This window comes from Trachurus japonicus, chromosome 6, assembly GCF_045865225.1.
Source record: "Trachurus japonicus isolate A0001 chromosome 6, Traja_1.0".
Taxonomy (NCBI): Eukaryota; Metazoa; Chordata; class Actinopteri; order Carangiformes; family Carangidae; genus Trachurus; species Trachurus japonicus.
Window position 1 is genome coordinate 38453706 of NC_140912.1, and position 19790 is coordinate 38473495.

At 47.9% G+C, this 19790-nt stretch overlaps 1 protein-coding gene across 1 annotated transcript in view; it reads left to right on the top strand.

Annotated features, from left to right (window-relative positions):
* The first annotated feature begins 7881 nt into the window (after window positions 1-7881).
* ambra1b (autophagy/beclin-1 regulator 1b) overlaps window positions 7882-19790 on the top strand; it is a 32185-nt gene continuing 20276 nt past the window's right edge. Inside the window, exons 1-4 of the mRNA XM_085780325.1 lie at window positions 7882-7996; window positions 15130-15382; window positions 16226-16284; window positions 18590-18773. Coding sequence (XP_085636451.1) covers window positions 15251-15382; window positions 16226-16284; window positions 18590-18773 — 375 coding nt within the window. The 5' untranslated portion in view covers window positions 7882-7996; window positions 15130-15250. The remainder of the gene's footprint in view (window positions 7997-15129; window positions 15383-16225; window positions 16285-18589; window positions 18774-19790) is intronic.

The following is a 19790-nucleotide window of genomic DNA, read 5'->3' on the forward strand; positions in this document are numbered from 1 at the left end:
CTCAGTGTGTTGTTGTTGTCAGTAGGTTTGTGTAATAGTTGTGTGTAGGTGACAAACACCTGTCAGATAATAAAGTCTCACCTGTGACCTCATCGATGATGTCATCAGTCTGTGCCCACGTTGTGTCCTCACACTGATGCTCTTTATTATTATATTAAATTATATAATACAACATGATGTGTCGTCCTCTCTCTGTTATCTACATGAACTTTAACATTCAGATAAATGAAGTCTTCAATATAAAACAAAGAAGTGAAGAAACAGAAAGTTTGAAGTAACAAACTAAAACATGAATTATTATTAATTAAGTTCCTGTGTTTTTACTGTCGTTTATGAAAATCCAGTTCAAACTTCTCCTCTATCATGAAACTGATCCAGAGTCAGACTAATATGAGTTATTCCCAGGTTGTGTAGTCGATGTCAGAGCGCCCGCCGCCCACACTGCTGCAAACTAAACCGTCTTCTACTGGGTTGATCTGAACTAATAAAAACAGACCTTTATAATATTGTATTTATAAAGATGATTAGGGCTGGTGACAGTATTTTCTCATTTACAGAGTGATAAAAAGAGATATCCACAATCCTCCTCTGTAAAAACTAAAGAGTCTAATATGTCAACACAATAAAACAAAGTGGCTTTATCCATTGTTCAGATTTCTGTTCTGGAAATATATGCAAATTAGCACATATTTAATTCAATTCATGTATTTAGGGACAGGAACAGGGACAGCGCACTTTAATTAACATGTCAGTTTTACCATCAATGTAAATGTGCCAGAGTTATAGCCACAGTGGCTAATTTGGTACACTGCAAAAACTCAAATATCTTACCAAGAATATTTGTCTTATTTCTAGTCAAAATGTCATTTCTAGTCAAAACAAATCAAACAAACAATCAAATAAGTAATAAATATATATATTTTTTTAACAACTTTATTATTGTTTTACAAAATACACAAACAGTGCATAAAACCATATGATGAGCATCATATTAATAACAATTGGATAACAAAATGACGTGACAATAAAATAAATACATACATAAATAGAAATAAATAATAGTAAAAAAATAAAAATAAAAAGGAGAAGAAAAAAGTAAGACACACCAGGGGATATGAGCAATGGAAATTAAATTGAATTAAAGATATTAAAGTGGGAGCACAGACTTATAGTTTTGATAGCTTTCTTGTTATTAGCAGAGGAAACTGACTTGAAATACACCTCCAGTTCTTTCATGAAAACACAAAAAATGAGTTTTACTTTGGCAAATTTACACTTGTGGATATAAAACTTTGCAAGAATTAAAATGAGATTAATTTAAAAATATTCTTTTTCAGCTGGAGTGTCACTCTTTATAAATCCAAAAAGGACATTTTGCCAGAGGAGCTCAAAACCACAGCAGATATTATCTAAAATGAATCTACAAATATCTTGCCACAGTTTACGGGAAAATTCACATTCACAATGTCAACAACAGTGATCTGATCCCAGTAGAAACCCGAGCTGGTGTGAGGATCGATCGATGAGCAGCTCGGCGCTCTGCTGCTCAGCCTGGTTATGTGGCTAAAGGCTAACTAGGAGCTAGCTGGTTCCGCTGCATGGCTCGGCGCTCTGCTGCTCAGCCTGTGTATGTGGCTAACGGCTAACTAGGAGCTAGCTGGTTCATCGCTCTAGGCTCTGCTGCTCAGCCTGTGTATGTGGCTAACGGCTAACTGGGAGCTAGCTGGTTCCGCTGCATCGCTCGGCGCTCTGCTGCTCAGCCTGTGTATGTGGCTAACGGCTAACTGGGAGCTAGCTGGTTCCGCTGCATCGCTCGGCGCTCTGCTGCTCAGCCTGTGTATGTGGCTCAGCCTGTGTATGTGGCTAACGGCTAACTGGGAGCTAGCTGGTTCATTGCTCTGCGCTCTGCTGCTCAGCCTGTGTATGTGGCTAACGGCTAACTAGGAGCTAGCTGGTTCAGCATCGATCGCTCGGCGCTCTGCTGCTCAGCCTGTGTATGTGGCTAACGGCTAACTGGGAGCTAGCTGGTTCAGCATCGATCGCTCGGCGCTCTGCTGCTTAGCCTGTGTATGTGGTTAACGGCTAACTGGGAGCTAGCTGGTTCAGCATCGATCGCTCGGCGCTCTGCTGCTCAGCCTGTGTATGTGGCTAACGGCTAACTGGGAGCTAGCTGGTTCCGCTGCATCGCTCGGCGCTCTGCTGCTCAGCCTGTGTATGTGGCTAACGGCTAACTGGGAGCTAGCTGGTTCCGCTGCATCGCTCGGCGCTCTGCTGCTCAGCCTGTGTATGTGGCTAACGGCTAACTGGGAGCTAGCTGGTTCCTCTGCATCGCTCGGCGCTCTGCTGCTCAGCCTGTGTATGTGGCTAACGGCTAACTGGGAGCTAGCTGGTTCCGCTGCATCGCTCGGCGCTCTGCTGCTCAGCCTGTGTATGTGGCTAACGGCTAACTGGGAGCTAGCTGGTTCCGCTGCATCGCTCGGCGCTCTGCTGCTCAGCCTGTGTATGTGGCTCAGCCTGTGTATGTGGCTAACGGCTAACTGGGAGCTAGCTGGTTCATTGCTCTGCGCTCTGCTGCTCAGCCTGTGTATGTGGCTAACGGCTAACTAGGAGCTAGCTGGTTCAGCATCGATCGCTCGGCGCTCTGCTGCTCAGCCTGTGTATGTGGCTAACGGCTAACTGGGAGCTAGCTGGTTCAGCATCGATCGCTCGGCGCTCTGCTGCTTAGCCTGTGTATGTGGTTAACGGCTAACTGGGAGCTAGCTGGTTCAGCATCGATCGCTCGGCGCTCTGCTGCTCAGCCTGTGTATGTGGCTAACGGCTAACTGGGAGCTAGCTGGTTCCGCTGCATCGCTCGGCGCTCTGCTGCTCAGCCTGTGTATGTGGCTAACGGCTAACTAGGAGCTAGCTGGTTCCGCTGCATCGCTCGGCGCTCTGCTGCTCAGCCTGTGTATGTGGCTAACGGCTAACTGGGAGCTAGCTGGTTCCTCTGCATCGCTCGGCGCTCTGCTGCTCAGCCTGTGTATGTGGCTAACGGCTAACTAGGAGCTAGCTGGTTCCGCTGCATCGCTCGGCGCTCTGCTGCTCAGCCTGTGTATGTGGCTAACGGCTAACTGGGAGCTAGCTAGTTCAGCATCGATCGCTCAGCGCTCTGCTGCTCAGCCTGTGTAAGTGGCTAACGGCTAACTAGGAGCTAGCTGGTTCCGCTGCATCGCTCGGCGCTCTGCTGCTCAGCCTGTGTGGCTAACGGCTAACGAGGAGCTAGCTGGTTCCGCTGCAGCATCGATCGCTCGGCGCTCTGCTGCTCAGCCTGTGTATTTGCTAACGGCTAACTAGGAGCTAGCTGGTTCCGCTGCATCGCTCGGCGCTCTGCTGCTTAGCCTGTGTGTGTGGCTAACGGCTAACAGGGAGCTAGCTGGTTCCGCTGCAGCATCGATCGCTCGGCGCTCTGCTGCTCAGCCTGTGTATGTGGCTAACGGCTAACTGGGAGCTAGCTGGTTCAGCATCGATCGCTCGGCGCTCTGCTGCTCAGCCTGTGTATGTGGCTAACGGCTAACTGGGAGCTAGCTGGTTCATCGCTCGGCGCTCTGCTGCTCAGCCTGTGTGGCTAACGGCTAACTGGGAGCTAGCTGGTTCATCGCTCGGCGCTCTGCTGCTCAGCCTGTGTATGTGGCTAACGGCTAACTGGGAGCTAGCTGGTTCAGCATCGATCGCTCTGTGCTCTGCTGCTCAGCCTGTGTATGTGGCTAATGGCTAACTAGGAGCTAGCTGGTTCAGCATCGATCGCTCTGCGCTCTGCTGCTCAGCCTGTGTATGTGGCTAACGGCTAACTGGGAGCTAGCTGGTTCAGCATCGATCGCTCGGCGCTCTGCTGCTCAGCCTGTGTATGTGGCTAACGGCTAACTAGGAGCTAGCTGGTTCATCGCTCGGCGCTCTGCTGCTCAGCCTGTGTATGTGGCTAACGGCTAACTAGGAGCTAGCTGGTTCCTCTGCATCGCTCGGCGCTCTGCTGCTCAGCCTGTGTATGTGGCTAACGGCTAACTGGGAGCTAGCTGGTTCCGCTGCATCGCTCGGCGCTCTGCTGCTCAGCCTGTGTATGTGGCTAACGGCTAACTGGGAGCTAGCTGGTTCATCGCTCGGCGCTCTGCTGCTCAGCCAGTGTATGTGGCTAACGGCTAACTGGGAGCTAGCTGGTTCCGCTGCATCGCTCGGCGCTCTGCTGCTCAGCCTGTGTATGTGGCTAACGGCTAACTGGGAGCTAGCTGGTTCCGCTGCATCGCTCGGCGCTCTGCTGCTCAGCCTGTGTATGTGGCTAACGGCTAACTGGGAGCTAGCTGGTTCCGCTGCATCGCTCGGCGCTCTGCTGCTCAGCCTGTGTATGTGGCTAACGGCTAACTGGGAGCTAGCTGGTTCATCGCTCGGCGCTCTGCTGCTCAGCCTGTGTATGTGGCTAACGGCTAACTAGGAGCTAGCTGGTTCATCGCTCTGCGCTCTGCTGCTCAGCCTGTGTATGTGGCTAACGGCTAACTAGGAGCTAGCTGGTTCAGCATCGATCGCTCGGCGCTCTGCTGCTCAGCCTGTGTATGTGGCTAACGGCTAACTGGGAGCTAGCTGGTTCCGCTGCATTGCTCTGCGCTCTGCTGCTCAGCCTGTGTATGTGGCTAACGGCTAACTAGGAGCTAGCTGGTTCCGCTGCATCGCTCGGCGCTCTGCTGCTCAGCCTGTGTATGTGGCTAACGGCTAACTGGGAGCTAGCTAGTTCAGCATCGATCGCTCAGCGCTCTGCTGCTCAGCCTGTGTAAGTGGCTAACGGCTAACTAGGAGCTAGCTGGTTCCGCTGCATCGCTCGGCGCTCTGCTGCTCAGCCTGTGTGGCTAACGGCTAACGAGGAGCTAGCTGGTTCCGCTGCAGCATCGATCGCTCGGCGCTCTGCTGCTCAGCCTGTGTATTTGCTAACGGCTAACTAGGAGCTAGCTGGTTCCGCTGCATCGCTCGGCGCTCTGCTGCTCAGCCTGTGTGTGTGGCTAACGGCTAACAGGGAGCTAGCTGGTTCCGCTGCAGCATCGATCGCTCGGCGCTCTGCTGCTCAGCCTGTGTATGTGGCTAACGGCTAACTGGGAGCTAGCTGGTTCAGCATCGATCGCTCGGCGCTCTGCTGCTCAGCCTGTGTATGTGGCTAACGGCTAACTGGGAGCTAGCTGGTTCATCGCTCGGCGCTCTGCTGCTCAGCCTGTGTGGCTAACGGCTAACTGGGAGCTAGCTGGTTCATCGCTCGGCGCTCTGCTGCTCAGCCTGTGTATGTGGCTAACGGCTAACTGGGAGCTAGCTGGTTCAGCATCGATCGCTCTGTGCTCTGCTGCTCAGCCTGTGTATGTGGCTAATGGCTAACTAGGAGCTAGCTGGTTCAGCATCGATCGCTCTGCGCTCTGCTGCTCAGCCTGTGTATGTGGCTAACGGCTAACTGGGAGCTAGCTGGTTCAGCATCGATCGCTCGGCGCTCTGCTGCTCAGCCTGTGTATGTGGCTAACGGCTAACTAGGAGCTAGCTGGTTCATCGCTCGGCGCTCTGCTGCTCAGCCTGTGTATGTGGCTAACGGCTAACTAGGAGCTAGCTGGTTCCTCTGCATCGCTCGGCGCTCTGCTGCTCAGCCTGTGTATGTGGCTAACGGCTAACTGGGAGCTAGCTGGTTCCGCTGCATCGCTCGGCGCTCTGCTGCTCAGCCTGTGTATGTGGCTAACGGCTAACTGGGAGCTAGCTGGTTCATCGCTCGGCGCTCTGCTGCTCAGCCAGTGTATGTGGCTAACGGCTAACTGGGAGCTAGCTGGTTCCGCTGCATCGCTCGGCGCTCTGCTGCTCAGCCTGTGTATGTGGCTAACGGCTAACTGGGAGCTAGCTGGTTCCGCTGCATCGCTCGGCGCTCTGCTGCTCAGCCTGTGTATGTGGCTAACGGCTAACTGGGAGCTAGCTGGTTCCGCTGCATCGCTCGGCGCTCTGCTGCTCAGCCTGTGTATGTGGCTAACGGCTAACTGGGAGCTAGCTGGTTCATCGCTCGGCGCTCTGCTGCTCAGCCTGTGTATGTGGCTAACGGCTAACTAGGAGCTAGCTGGTTCATCGCTCTGCGCTCTGCTGCTCAGCCTGTGTATGTGGCTAACGGCTAACTAGGAGCTAGCTGGTTCAGCATCGATCGCTCGGCGCTCTGCTGCTCAGCCTGTGTATGTGGCTAACGGCTAACTGGGAGCTAGCTGGTTCCGCTGCATTGCTCTGCGCTCTGCTGCTCAGCCTGTGTATGTGGCTAACGGCTAACTAGGAGCTAGCTGGTTCCGCTGCATCGCTCGGCGCTCTGCTGCTCAGCCTGTGTATGTGGCTAACGGCTAACTAGGAGCTAGCTGGTTCCGCTGCATCGCTCGGCGCTCTGCTGCTCAGCCTGTGTATGTGGCTAACGGCTAACTAGGAGCTAGCTGGTTCAGCATCGATCGCTCGGCGCTCTGCTGCTCAGCCTGTGTATGTGGCTAACGGCTAACTGGGAGCTAGCTGGTTCCGCTGCATTGCTCTGCGCTCTGCTGCTCAGCCTGTGTATGTGGCTAACGGCTAACTGGGAGCTAGCTGGTTGATCGCTCGGCGCTCTGCTGCTCAGCCTGTGTATGTGGCTAACGGCTAACTGGGAGCTAGCTGGTTCCGCTGCATCGCTCGGCGCTCTGCTGCTCAGCCTGTGTATGTGGCTAACGGCTAACTGGGAGCTAGCTGGTTCATCGCTCGGCGCTCTGCTGCTCAGCCTGTGTATGTGGCTAACGGCTAACTAGGAGCTAGCTGGTTCATCGCTCGGCGCTCTGCTGCTCAGCCTGTGTATGTGGCTAACGGCTAACTAGGAGCTAGCTGGTTCCGCTGCATCGCTCGGCGCTCTGCTGCTCAGCCTGTGTATGTGGCTAACGGCTAACTAGGAGCTAGCTGGTTCAGCATCGATCGCTCGGCGCTCTGCTGCTCAGCCTGTGTATGTGGCTAACGGCTAACTGGGAGCTAGCTGGTTCCGCTGCATTGCTCTGCGCTCTGCTGCTCAGCCTGTGTATGTGGCTAACGGCTAACTGGGAGCTAGCTGGTTGATCGCTCGGCGCTCTGCTGCTCAGCCTGTGTATGTGGCTAACGGCTAACTGGGAGCTAGCTGGTTCCGCTGCATCGCTCGGCGCTCTGCTGCTCAGCCTGTGTATGTGGCTAACGGCTAACTGGGAGCTAGCTGGTTCATCGCTCGGCGCTCTGCTGCTCAGCCTGTGTATGTGGCTAACGGCTAACTAGGAGCTAGCTGGTTCATCGCTCGGCGCTCTGCTGCTCAGCCTGTGTATGTGGCTAACGGCTAACTAGGAGCTAGCTGGTTCCGCTGCATCGCTCGGCGCTCTGCTGCTCAGCCTGTGTATGTGGCTAACGGCTAACTGGGAGCTAGCTGGTTCATCGCTCGGCGCTCTACTGCTCAGCCTGTGTATGTGGCTAACGGCTAACTAGGAGCTAGCTGGTTCATCGCTCGGCGCTCTGCTGCTCAGCCTGTGTATGTGGCTAACGGCTAACTAGGAGCTAGCTGGTTCATCGCTCGGCGCTCTGCTGCTCAGCCTGTGTATGTGGCTAACGGCTAACTGGGAGCTAGCTGGTTCATCGCTCGGCGCTCTGCTGCTCAGCCTGTGTATGTGGCTAACGGCTAACTAGGAGCTAGCTGGTTCCGCTGCAGCAGCGGTTGGGTGTCGGTGCAGCAGCAGCAGCTAATCAAACACTGGACCCAGAAGCCCCGATCCCCGCTCCGTTCCGCTCCGGTCCCGGGTCCAGATCACACAGATGGAGGCGGTCTGCTGCTGAGCCCGGCGGACCCGGTTCGAGTCCCCCCTCACCGACACAACACACCGATGTTCAAGGCAGAAACGGCCGTTTTTCTGCCGCCGTTAGCCTGTTAGCTTGTTAGCTTGTTAGTAGCCTGTTAGCTCCTGTGATGTGATGGCAGCAGCAGCGCCGGAGAGCGACGGTAGGCCACACACACACACACACACACACACACACACACACACACACACACACACACACACACACACACACACACACACACACAGAGACTGGGTTCTGTCCTACCGGGCCTGGTGGTTCTGGTTCTGGTGGTTGATGTTGATCTGGTCGGTTCGAGAGAAAAATCCTGTAAAAATCGGAGGTTTGTTGTTTTTTTTCTGCTTCTGGGTGAAAACCGGAACAAGCTACAAGCTAATGTAGCTGCTAACAGCGGCTAACGGCGGCTAGCTGCTGCTAGCTGCTGCGGGTAACGTAAGAGGGACAGAAAGACAGAGATACATAGACATATTGGGACAGATGAGTAGAAACGAAGCTTCAGGGTGTTTATGTGGGACAGACACAAAGAGACAAGATACAAATAGAGACACAAACGGACACACAGACAGAAAGACACACAAACGGAGATAGAAAGACACACAAACACACACAGAGACAGAAAGACACAAACAGAAAGACACAAACACACACAGAGATAGAAAGACACAAACAGAAAGACACAAACACACACAGAGATAGAAAGACACACAAACACACACAGAGACAGAGACAGAAAGACACACAAACTCAGACAGAGACAGAAAGACACACAAACACACACAGAGATAGAAAGACACAGACAGAAAGACACACAAACACACACAGAGACAGAAAGACACACAAACACACACAGAGACAGAAAGACACACAAACACAGACAGAGACAGAAAGACACACAAACACACACAGAGATAGAAAGACACAAACAGAAAGACACAAACACACACAGAGACAGAAAGACACACAAACACACACAGAGACAGAAAGACACACACTAAGACACAAACTGAGACACACACACACACACACACACACACACACACACACTCAGAGACACAAATAGAGACATAAAGACACACAAACAGAAAGACACACCAGGGTTCTTACGGATCCTTAAAAAGTCTTAAAAGGCATTGAATTCATTAATCTAAAAACAAGGCCTTAATTGGCATTAAAATGTCTTAAATCAGTTTTTCCAACGTCTTAAAAATGTTAACACATGGTGAGTGGTATTTTATGGTTGTAATTAATCTCAAATCTCTAAATAATTGGTAACATTCTGACATAGAGAAGTTAGTGGCGGCCGTCAACGCTAAATCTCTCACCGCCACCAGCTCCCGAGTCAGTGTTTTTTTTTTTTCTGACTTTTTTTGCATTTATTTAGAAAGGACAGCTGGAAAGAGACATTTATTTTGAAAGGACAGCTGGAAAGAGACATTTATTTTGAAAGGACAGCTGGAAAGAGACATTTATTTTGAAAGGACAGCTGGAAAGAGACATTTATTTTGAAAGGACAGCTGGAAAGAGACACAATCCAATGTTCATGTAGCTGTCACTTTACCTTGGATCACATAGGAAAGTGGGTCAAATTGTCCCTAACTCTATGTAATTGATGTGGTGACGTTTTTTGTTTTTTTTGCATTTGTGTTTATTATGAAGTCGGTCTTAAATTTCATTTCAAGTGGCTTTAAAAAAGTCTTAAGTCTTAAATTTAACTTGACTTAAGCTGTAGGAACCCTGCTCACACAGACAGACAAAAAGACACACACATTGTCCTGTCCGTGGAGCAGCATCACCGTGGTAACGAGGAAACTTCAGGGTTAACTCTGGTCGTTATGGTAGCCTACTACCATGGAGCTGGAGTCAGTTACCATGGTAACTCTGGGTCAGGGACTGATGACAGCAGCACCTGAGGCCAGGTGAGGCCACGCCCCCTTCAGGTGAACACAACCTGCTGAGGAGGAGGAAGAAGAGGAAGAGAGAGGAGGAAGAGGAGGAGACAGGAAGAGGAGAGAGGAGGAGGAGAGAGGAGGAAGAAGAGGAGAGATGAGGAGGGGGAGGAGGAGGAAGAGGAGGAGGAAGAGAGGGGGAGGAAGAAGAGGAGAGATGAGGAGGGGGAGGAGGAGGAAGAGGAGGAGGAAGAGAGGGGGAGGAGGAGGAAGAGGAGGAGGAAGAGGAGGAGGAGAGAGAGGAAGAAGAGGAGGAGGAAGAGGAGAGAGGAAGAGGAGGAGGAGAGAGAGGAAGAGGAGGAGGAGAGAGAGGAAGAAGAGGAGGAGAGAGAGGAAGAAGAGGAGGAGGAGGAGGAGGAGGAGGAAGAGGAGGTCAACCCCCCTGTCACTCCCCGATCTGCATCGCTACCTGATTTGTGACAATACTGGTCTGCGCAGCCGCCATCTTGGACAGCTGCCTACGGTAACTCCACTTGGACAAACTTCATCAGGTCGCTGCCTGATTTACCTACAAGCAGAAGTCTGCTTATTAAAGTTCTGTACATTTAAAATGCGGTAGCCTACTGTGGAAATGATTTTTTTTTTTAAACAAAAAAAACGCGGACGTCCGTCACAAGACAGCTGCGTTGTGGTAGTTGTGGTTGTCATGGTGATGAGGCCGGCGAGAAAAGACGCTGTTCCTGTTTTCTGAGCATCAAGATCCAAACCACCACAACCAACCCTCAATTTACATTACTAATAAAGTTTTGGTAACACTTTACAATAAGGGTCCCTTAATTAACGTTAGTTAGTGCATTATTAAGCATTAATATATAAACGCATGTGTTACTTAATGCTGAGTAATGCATACATAATGATAACTAATTACATTATTCAACTTTTAATTTATTAACTAACTTTGAGTAGTAAACATTAATTAACTGCTTACTAACAGACTACATTCATTAATGTGTTTCCTAATCCTAAGTAATACATAATAATGATTGTTAATATAACTGTAAACAGTTAATTAATGCTTAATAATGTACTAACTAACGTTAATTAAGGGACCCTTATTGTAAAGTGTTACCAAAGTGTTTTTTTATAAAATCCTATGTCAATAAGATCCTAAGTCAATTCAACTAAGTTTGTCCAAGTGGAGTTGCCGTACGTAGCTGTCACAGATCGGGTAGTGACAGAGACCACTCAGTGCAGGATTCCCACGCGTCCTGGAAAACCTGGAAAACCTGGAAAATGGTTGACCAATTTTCCAGTCATGGAAAACACATGGAAATTGAGAAAAACAGTTAAAATGTCCTGGAAAAGCTTTGAGTTGTCCTGGAAAATGATTGATCCCATCATGACAGCAGCTGCCAGAGCTCAGTTTGACTGTTTCAGACCTCACGGAGGATTTCTGTCCCAAAGACGTTCCTAGAGAGAAAACTATGGACATGGAGTTGCTGAGTGTTTCTTCTCTGATGAGGGACAGATAGAGAACTGTTGTAGCTGTGGTTTAAAAACTAAAACAACATGGTTTTGCGTTGTTCTATGATAAAATTGTCTTAATTTCTAAGCATGTAAGAGATTATTGTGTCATAGATGAGTTGGAGCCACAGACTGCACATCTTTATTAAACCAGACTTCTGGGAGAGAGGATGAGGGAGAAACAAAACAAACTGGTTAAATGTACAAAATAATAAGCTCCACAGCCTGAATGGGACGGAGGATGTGTTGGCGTGATGTCATACTGTCAGACTGGAGCAGCTGGAAACGTCCTGGAAACGTCCTGGAAAAGTGCTGGAAAATGATTTCAAGAAAAGAGTGGGAATCCTGTCGGTGACCACAGAGACATTTATTACCTCATTGAATCACTGAATCATCCTGCTACAGTTCTCAGAGACCCGGTCCGGTCTGATCCAGTCCAGTCCGGTCCAGTTCGGTCCGGTCCGGTCAGGTCCGGTCCTCAGATGTAGAAACCTGGACCCGCTGCATTCAGTCTCAGACGGACCACGGCAAAATAAAATAAAAAGAAGTCGTCCTTGGTCCGACCCGACCAAGTTATTAAAAGTCTTGCTGTGTGTCCGAAATCCCCCCCTACTCACTATATAGTGACCACGCCATTTTGTAGTGGTGTCCGAATGTTTAGTGATTATTAATGTTCACTATATAGTGACTGAATCTATCCCACAATTCACCGCGAAATGTAGTGAACATCCCATGGTCACTAACCGGAGCAAGATATCCCATCATGCATTGCGGTCACGGATCGACGCCGTTAACACACCGGTCCAGAACGACCGGTGTAGCTACCAAATAAATGCAGTAGTGCAGCAGCCTCAATAAATGTGTCCAGCTGCCAGAGTTGTCCGGTTGCAGCTTCCACAGACTCCCACAACAAACGTCAGAGCAAATTTCCTAACAAGAGTTATAAACTGACCACAGACTCTGGATAGCGAGGCTAATTTCTGTTAGCCCGTCTATGGTGTTTTACATTAACGTTAGCATTAAGCTAGCGGGCTTTATGCTTAGTGTGACACTGGCTGTGTGTGTTTTGAATGTTGTTTCAAACTATGTGGGTTTGATTGAACATCTTAGATGCTTAAATATATATATTACCGCTGAATATATTGCTTTACTCCTCTACACCGGCCGTTGCCATGTTTGTATCCATGGTACCTGCACCAGCTGTTACAATCGCTGTCGGAACGTTTTAATTACGCAACGTAATACGTCATTAACTGTGCGGCGGAGTAGTGTCCGAAAGTGTTTTTTTATTTGACCAGTGAGTCACTATATAGTCCACTATATTGAATTCACTATATAGGGAGGAGGGAGGAGGGAATGAGTGAATGATTTCGGACACAACCTTGATGATCCGAGCCCAGCAGGTCCAGACGCCACACTATTGTGGTTTTTCGTATTAACGCCTATAGGTAGTATTCATTGACATCATTGAGGGGAGTGTCGGCCATGTTGTACGGATAAACCCTGAAGAACCGTGAGAACTTGTTGGAAACAAAGTCGTCACCATGACAACAAAAAACAACATGAAACACGTCGACACCTTAGACGAGTTAACACGGAGGCGCCATGAAGACAAAATTATTATCCTTAAAGATGGTTTAGATCCGTTAAGTCGGAGAGAAATGAAGAAGCCGGTGAGAAATGAATCCATGGAGCGGTGGATAAGGTTATTTATCATCTACCATGTTACCATGGTGATATCTGTGTAGTCTGATCTGTCATCAACCAGAGATTACGCACCGAGGACTTCTCTGTTGTCATCGGTGGGGGGGCGTGGCCTCGGTCTTCTACCGGCCAATCACCTGCTCAGGAGAGATGACGTGTCGTCTCAACGATAACCTGGAGCCCAGATAGTGAGAAGAGCGTTACCTTGGTTACGGCTGTAGTGTACCCTTAAGACGCTCTTATTTTGAAATCCCACTACCGGTGGTTACTGTTACCAAGGAGACGGACATAGAAGTGGTGAAGCTCCTCAGGGACAGAGTCGTGGTGATGGAAACACAGACCACAACAACGGAGTTAAAGGATTCTTCTCCAGGATCGATTATATCCGTTAGATCTTCATAATGATCATCTATAAGAGAAGAACCAGTTCTAACGGTCCAAACCCAGATTCCTCTGACAACTGGTGTTTTGTTTTTTGGTTTTGTCTTTAATATCAGCTGAACTGAGCCGTCTTCTACCAGAGAGAGAGAGAGGCGTCTACATGGGACAGGCCTTTAGTAAACTCTTCTCTCCTGGCTATGTTGTTGCTGGGGGTGTGACGATACACTCATCTCACGAGAACGAGACGAAACGAGATTTTAAGAAAACTACACAATGACAAAATCTATGACTGGACCAACAGACTTTTATTTAACCGAGTTGCACATGCATTTTGAAATGTTTTATTATCTTTCTAGTCTTTACATGCATGATGTAAGCATGAGCTTTTAACTTCTTCCACAAATTGAAACTAAAACTAAAATGTATAAAAGTTAAAATAAAATAAATAAAATTAAATATTCTTTTCTTTTTTTCAAGTGCAAACAATAGGATATTATGTGCAGTGTTTCCTGTAGGAATTTTTTAAGTAGTGGCAGCAGCGACCCCCCCCCCTGTGCCATTTCACTACTCGGACACTCGGATTCCCCGGAAAAATAAATAAATCTCGCGAGATAGATTTTTAACGCGACGAGAAATATCGTCAAGTTAAATCTTGTCACAGCCCTAGTTGTTGCTGTTGAACAGAGTCAGAACAGGAGGAAGGACTCGATCCAGAGCAGCATCAGTGACTGCGTTTACATGCACTTCAGTACCCCGATTTCAATCGGGTTTTTTAAGTACCCCGATTATTGATCAAATTCGGGGTATGGTGTTTACATGAAGTTAGAGAACCCCGGTTATTCAGTATCTCTGTATACATGATAAATACAGTATCCCGGTTTCTGATTACTGCGTCTTACGTGCGTATGTGTGTTTCATTCATGTTTATTATTTACAACAGGAAGCGCAACTACTAGGAAATATAGGTCCGAAAATTTACAAATTAAAAATGCTGCCATGTTATATAACTTAATAAAAGAAAGGTAAATTCAATGCAGACTGATCGGTTCATTGTAAAACATGCATTTATTGATGTAAAAGTGGTGATTTCTGTACACACGTTAGGCAGCGCTGCTCCTCCAATACACACATGAAGCTTCACTTTTCATTCAAACAAACTAAGGCAACTGCCACAATTATTAGATTTCATCAATGAAACCAGCATTTATCTCCTAAAAATAATATAACCAGCCGGCAGTAAACATCTAAAAACCTACGGGTAAGTTAATTAACGGCCGTCTTCTCTCCCGAGGTGACGGAGTAGTCTGGCTGGCTCAGCACGTCAGGAGACGGGGTTGCTGTCTCTGAGATATGAGCTTGTCCCGATTTCTGGAATCGGGAAATGGTGTTTCCATGCACAAACACAAATTCGGGGTACTTAAAAAACCCGATTGAAATCGGGGTACTGAAGTGCATGTAAATGCAGTAATTCACTAGTTTAATCAGCTCCATTCAACTTCTAATGAATAAATGAGTAGCTCCGCCCACAGACTGTTTATAGGCTCCGCCCTCTTTCCTCGGCTCAGTCACGACCGGACGCACCATCCTTCTCTGCATTTTGAACTCGTCCTCCTCAGTCTGTAAATCTCCCACAGAACCAGAACTAGGACCAGGTCCAGGTCCAGGACCAGGTGTCAGGAGACCTGGTCTTGGTTCTGGTTCAGAGATCCAGTCTTGTGGGTGTGTTTGTGGTGTTGCTGACCTCTTGACCTTTGACCTCTTGACCTTTGCCCCCCTCCAGCCTAAACCCTGCATGGCGACGGACTGGCAGCAGTGGGAGTGAGCAGCCAATCAGCCGAGGCCCCGGCCACCGAGGCCCCGCCCCCCAGGCCCGCCGGGCGGCCCGCCAGGCGGCCGTCGTCATGGCGACCCGTCAGAGGAACTCGGTGAGGATCCTGTGCAGCCGGGAGCGAGGCTCTCAGACCCGCGGCTCCCAGAGGCTCCTGCAGCTGCTGGTGGAGGAGAAGGTCCGCTGGATGAAGTGGCAGAGCCAGGTAACAACGCTGCTTCTGATTGGCTGGTGGGGAGGAGGAGGGGGGTAACAGCAGCCTCTGATTGGCTGGTGGGGAAGAGGAGGGGGGTAACAGCAGCCTCTGCAGGGAATACTTACGGATCCTTAAAAAGTCTTAAAAGGCATTGAATTCATTAATCTAAAAACAAGGCCTTAATTGGCATTAAAATGTCTTAAATCAATTTTTCAAAAGTCTTAAAAATGTTAACACTTGGTAAGTTTGTATTTTATGATTGTAATTAGTCTCAAATCTCAAAATAATTGGTAATATTCAGACATAGAGAAGTTAGTGGCGGCCGTCAACGCTAAATCTCTCACCGCCTCCAGCTCCAGAGTCAGTGTTTTTTGTTTTTTCTGCATTTATTTTGAAAGGACAGCTGGAAAGAGACATTTATTTTGAAAGGACAGCTGGAAAGAGACATTTATTTTGAAAGGACAGCTGGAAAGAGACATTTATTTTGAAAGGACAGCTGGAAAGAGACACAATCCAATGTTCATGTAGCAGTCACTTTACCTTGGATCACAGAGGAAAGTGGGTCAAATTGTCCCTAACCCTATGATGTAATTGATGTGGGGTTTTTCTTTTTTTTTTTCTGCATTTGTGTTTATTATGAAGTCGGTCTTAAATTTCATTTCAAGTGGCTTTAAAAAAGTCTTAAAAAGTCTTAAATTTAACTTGGCTTAAGCTGTAGGAACCCTGCTCTGATTGGCTGATTGGGAAGAGAGGAGGGGTAACAGCAGCCTCTGATTGGCTGGTTGGGAAGAGGAGGGGGAGGGACTTCCTGTTTACATGACGTCATCATGTCTGTGTGTTTGTGTCTGACAGAAAGTGGAGCTGCCTGACAGCCCCCGCTCCACCTTCCTGCTGGCCTTCAGCCCCGACAGGTGAGATCATCTTCATCTTTATCATCTGAAAGCAGCTGTCACTCACTGATGTCACCTTTACTCCTTCTCACTATTAACCCTTTATGAAACGAGACGGTTAATTAACCATAAAGATTCCTCAGTATGTCACTTTCCAACAAAGATAATGAACCACAATCTGAACCGTTTAGGATGAACTGAACCACAATGAACTGGTAGGAAATGTTAGTGTGGTGGTCTGACACGGGTTTGACTTTCAGTGCTAAAAACTAGAGCTGCAACTAACAATTATTTTCATTATTGATTAACCTGTAGATTATTTAAACGATTAATCGATTAGTTGTTTGGTCAATAAACCAACCAGTGTTTCTCAAACCACCAGACGACATCGTCCTCAAATGTCTTGTTTTGTCCACAAACCAAAGAGAGACTCAGTTTATTGTCATAAAGGAACAAAGAAACCAGAAATATTCACATTGAAGAAGCTGCAATCAGAGAATCTGGAGCTTTTTATTTTATTTAATAACTACTCAAACTGATTATTAGATTATCAGAATAGTTGAGGATTCATTTAATAATCGATTAATTGTTTCAGCTCTAAGTGCAACGTGACAAGTTAAACATTATTCACTTAAAGTTACATTATACAGATGTAAGAAACCAAACATGTCTCAAACCTTTGTGATGGATAGTTTCAGTTTGTGATCAAACATGGACTCAACGGCCTGAAGACAGACGTCACGTCGTCATAAACTTCTTCTGTCGTTTGGTTTAGATGATGATTAATGACTTTAATATTTCAAACATTTCCCCTGGGGATCAATAACTGATTATATATTAATAGATACTTCAAATATTTAGCGTATATAATCAGTAATGTATTTATATTTCTATATATACAGCTCTGGAAAAAACTAAGAGAGCACTTTCACAAATGTTTCTTATAAAAGCATCTCTACATGTATGACAGTCATTCTTCTCTTTTCTTTTTTAACTCATTCTCCTTAATGAGACTCTGATGAGGTCATCACCTGAACCACATCTGGTTTTATAGGAAGATTATAAATAAAAACCACTGCTGGGATTAAACATCGACATTATCCCACTAAAACTGGTTTATAAACTCTTCCTGAGTTCAAATATTCTTAGGAATAAATATGAACATGTTTTCTTTGCATTATTATTATTATTATTCAAGGTCTGAAAAGACTTGATAGTTTGGTTATTTAGACTAGTTTAGTCATTTTCAGCCAATAAAAGCTCTAAATGACAATATTTTTATTTCAATTTTGCGAGAAATGTTGTCAGTAGTTGATAGAATAAAACCAAAATGTTTAATTTAATTTAACTCAAACACATACCTATAAAGAGTAAAACCAGAGTGCTCTCTTCATTTTAAACAGAGCTGTATATGTATATATCACAAGCTGTGTCCCAATTCAGGGGCTGCAGCCTTCGGAGGACCCAGCCTACGCGGTCTCCGGAGGCAACGGCTTCGGAGCCTCCTCCGTCGGCTGCATCAACGGTCGGTAAATGTGACGGTCTAGCCTTCAGAGCATTTCCTGATCCCAACGTAAACAACGGCCGAACGTAAACAACGGCCGGACGTTAAACATTTAAACGTGGCGCTTGCAACGGCTCTACCGCTCCTCACTTCTTTTTTTTTTTAAAGAAGTAGAATAAATACAAGGGCAGTTATCATTAATATACTAATAAACTAACCATTGAACAGCAGCCAGGGGGCTAAGCTTCAGGCTGTTAAGGGAGTAGAGAATAAAGAGCAGAGTAATGTGTTTTCATAGCTTTCTTATTAAAAGTTGTCACACACAAGATGCTTTGCCTCCGCTCCTCACCTGTGCAGCCAGAGCAGAGCAGAGCTCAGCAGCGGGCAGCCACGCCTCTGAGCCGGCCGCAGAGCCGGGTTACCGTGGCTACAGCACAGAGCTGCTCCGTTCGATAGCTAACGGCTAGGTTGCTAATAACAACAACAGTGCAGCAAAGCATCTTGGGATACGGGAGGCCGCGAAGGATAGTAGCGATGCATCCTCCGAATGCAGGGGAAAGGAGGACGCATTTGGAGGAGCCTTCGAATTTAGACGAATTGGGACAAGACAGCCTTCACGCAGCGCTGTGACGTAATCGGCCTTCAAATCCACCCTCCGAAGGATGCAGCCCCTGAACTGAGACACAGCTACAGTGTTGTGAAGTTAATAAATTCCTAGTGATGGCGGTTATTTCTCTGCCAGTAGTCGAACCTATAGAATGTGTAGTGGTGACATCACTGCTGTCCTGTCAGTCGTCACGGTGACCATGTCTGTGCCCGCAGGACGCTCATGGCCTCGACTCACGTCAACCACAACATCTACATCACGGAGGTGAAGACGGGGAAGTGCCTCCACTCCCTGGTGGGGCACCGCCGCACGCCGTGGTGCGTCACCTTCCACCCCACCATCCCCGGCCTGGTGGCGTCCGGCTGCCTGGACGGAGAGGTCCGCATCTGGGACCTGCACGTGAGTACACGCCTCCACCTCTGGGTGTGGGTCTGTGAATGAATGAATGAATGAATGAATCAGGGGGGCAGATACAATGTCAGGATTGGGGGGGACACAAAAGTGATTTTTATTTTTTTTTGCCCGTATGCAACTCATAACATGCCACCATACAGGGCTCGACAGTGCGACAGTTTTGCTCGCATTTGCGAGTTGATAATAGCCCGTGCGAATAAAAAATTGCATTCAGTCGCATCAGTGCGACTCGGACAGAAACTGCATGCACCGCTTTGCATGCTGTTTAACGTGAGCAGTATCCCCCCCGCCCCGCCCCCCCTGCCTGTTTGGTGATTTTGGCCGTCGCATTGATTAAAGCTTGTGTACATCGGGGCCGTTCAGATGTAACGTCTTTTCCGCACATTACTTTCAAGGTAGACGCGCGTCATGCACGCCAAGGCGACACCGTAGCAGCGCACATTCGGTGCGAAGCGCTTTTTTTCCGTGCACGTTCGACCTGCTTCTTCCTCCGGTACACGGTCTCGGGCTGTGTCTTTCCTACTGTTTCACACGGAGCTCTGCCCCAGGTGAAGGAAGCCCTTAGGTGGTACGTGGCCTCCGAGGCTACCGCGGAGCTATCCAAAAAAAAAAAAACCGCTTGTCGCGGTGAGAACAGCTGACATGTGGTCACAGTCTCACAGTGCAACATTCATATAAACTTCAACCTCAAAGCTCCCTGTCTGACCTGTCCCTGAACATCACACAGGGGCAACATGGAGCCGTTTGTGTGACAGGTTGTTGAGGAAACATGTTTGGTGTTTTTACTGTTCTCAAATGTAAAAATGGGTCATGTTGGACCCTCAGCATTATTTAAGGCTTAAACAGCCTGCTACAACATTTTTCATTGTGCTCCTAAAAAATCTTAGTGTAGTATAGAGCCCTGTATGTAATGTTCAGCTTTTTATACTGAGGGAAATATAGGTTCACTGCTCATCAATACCCCCACCCCTGGGCCACATGCACACACATACAGCGTAAAAC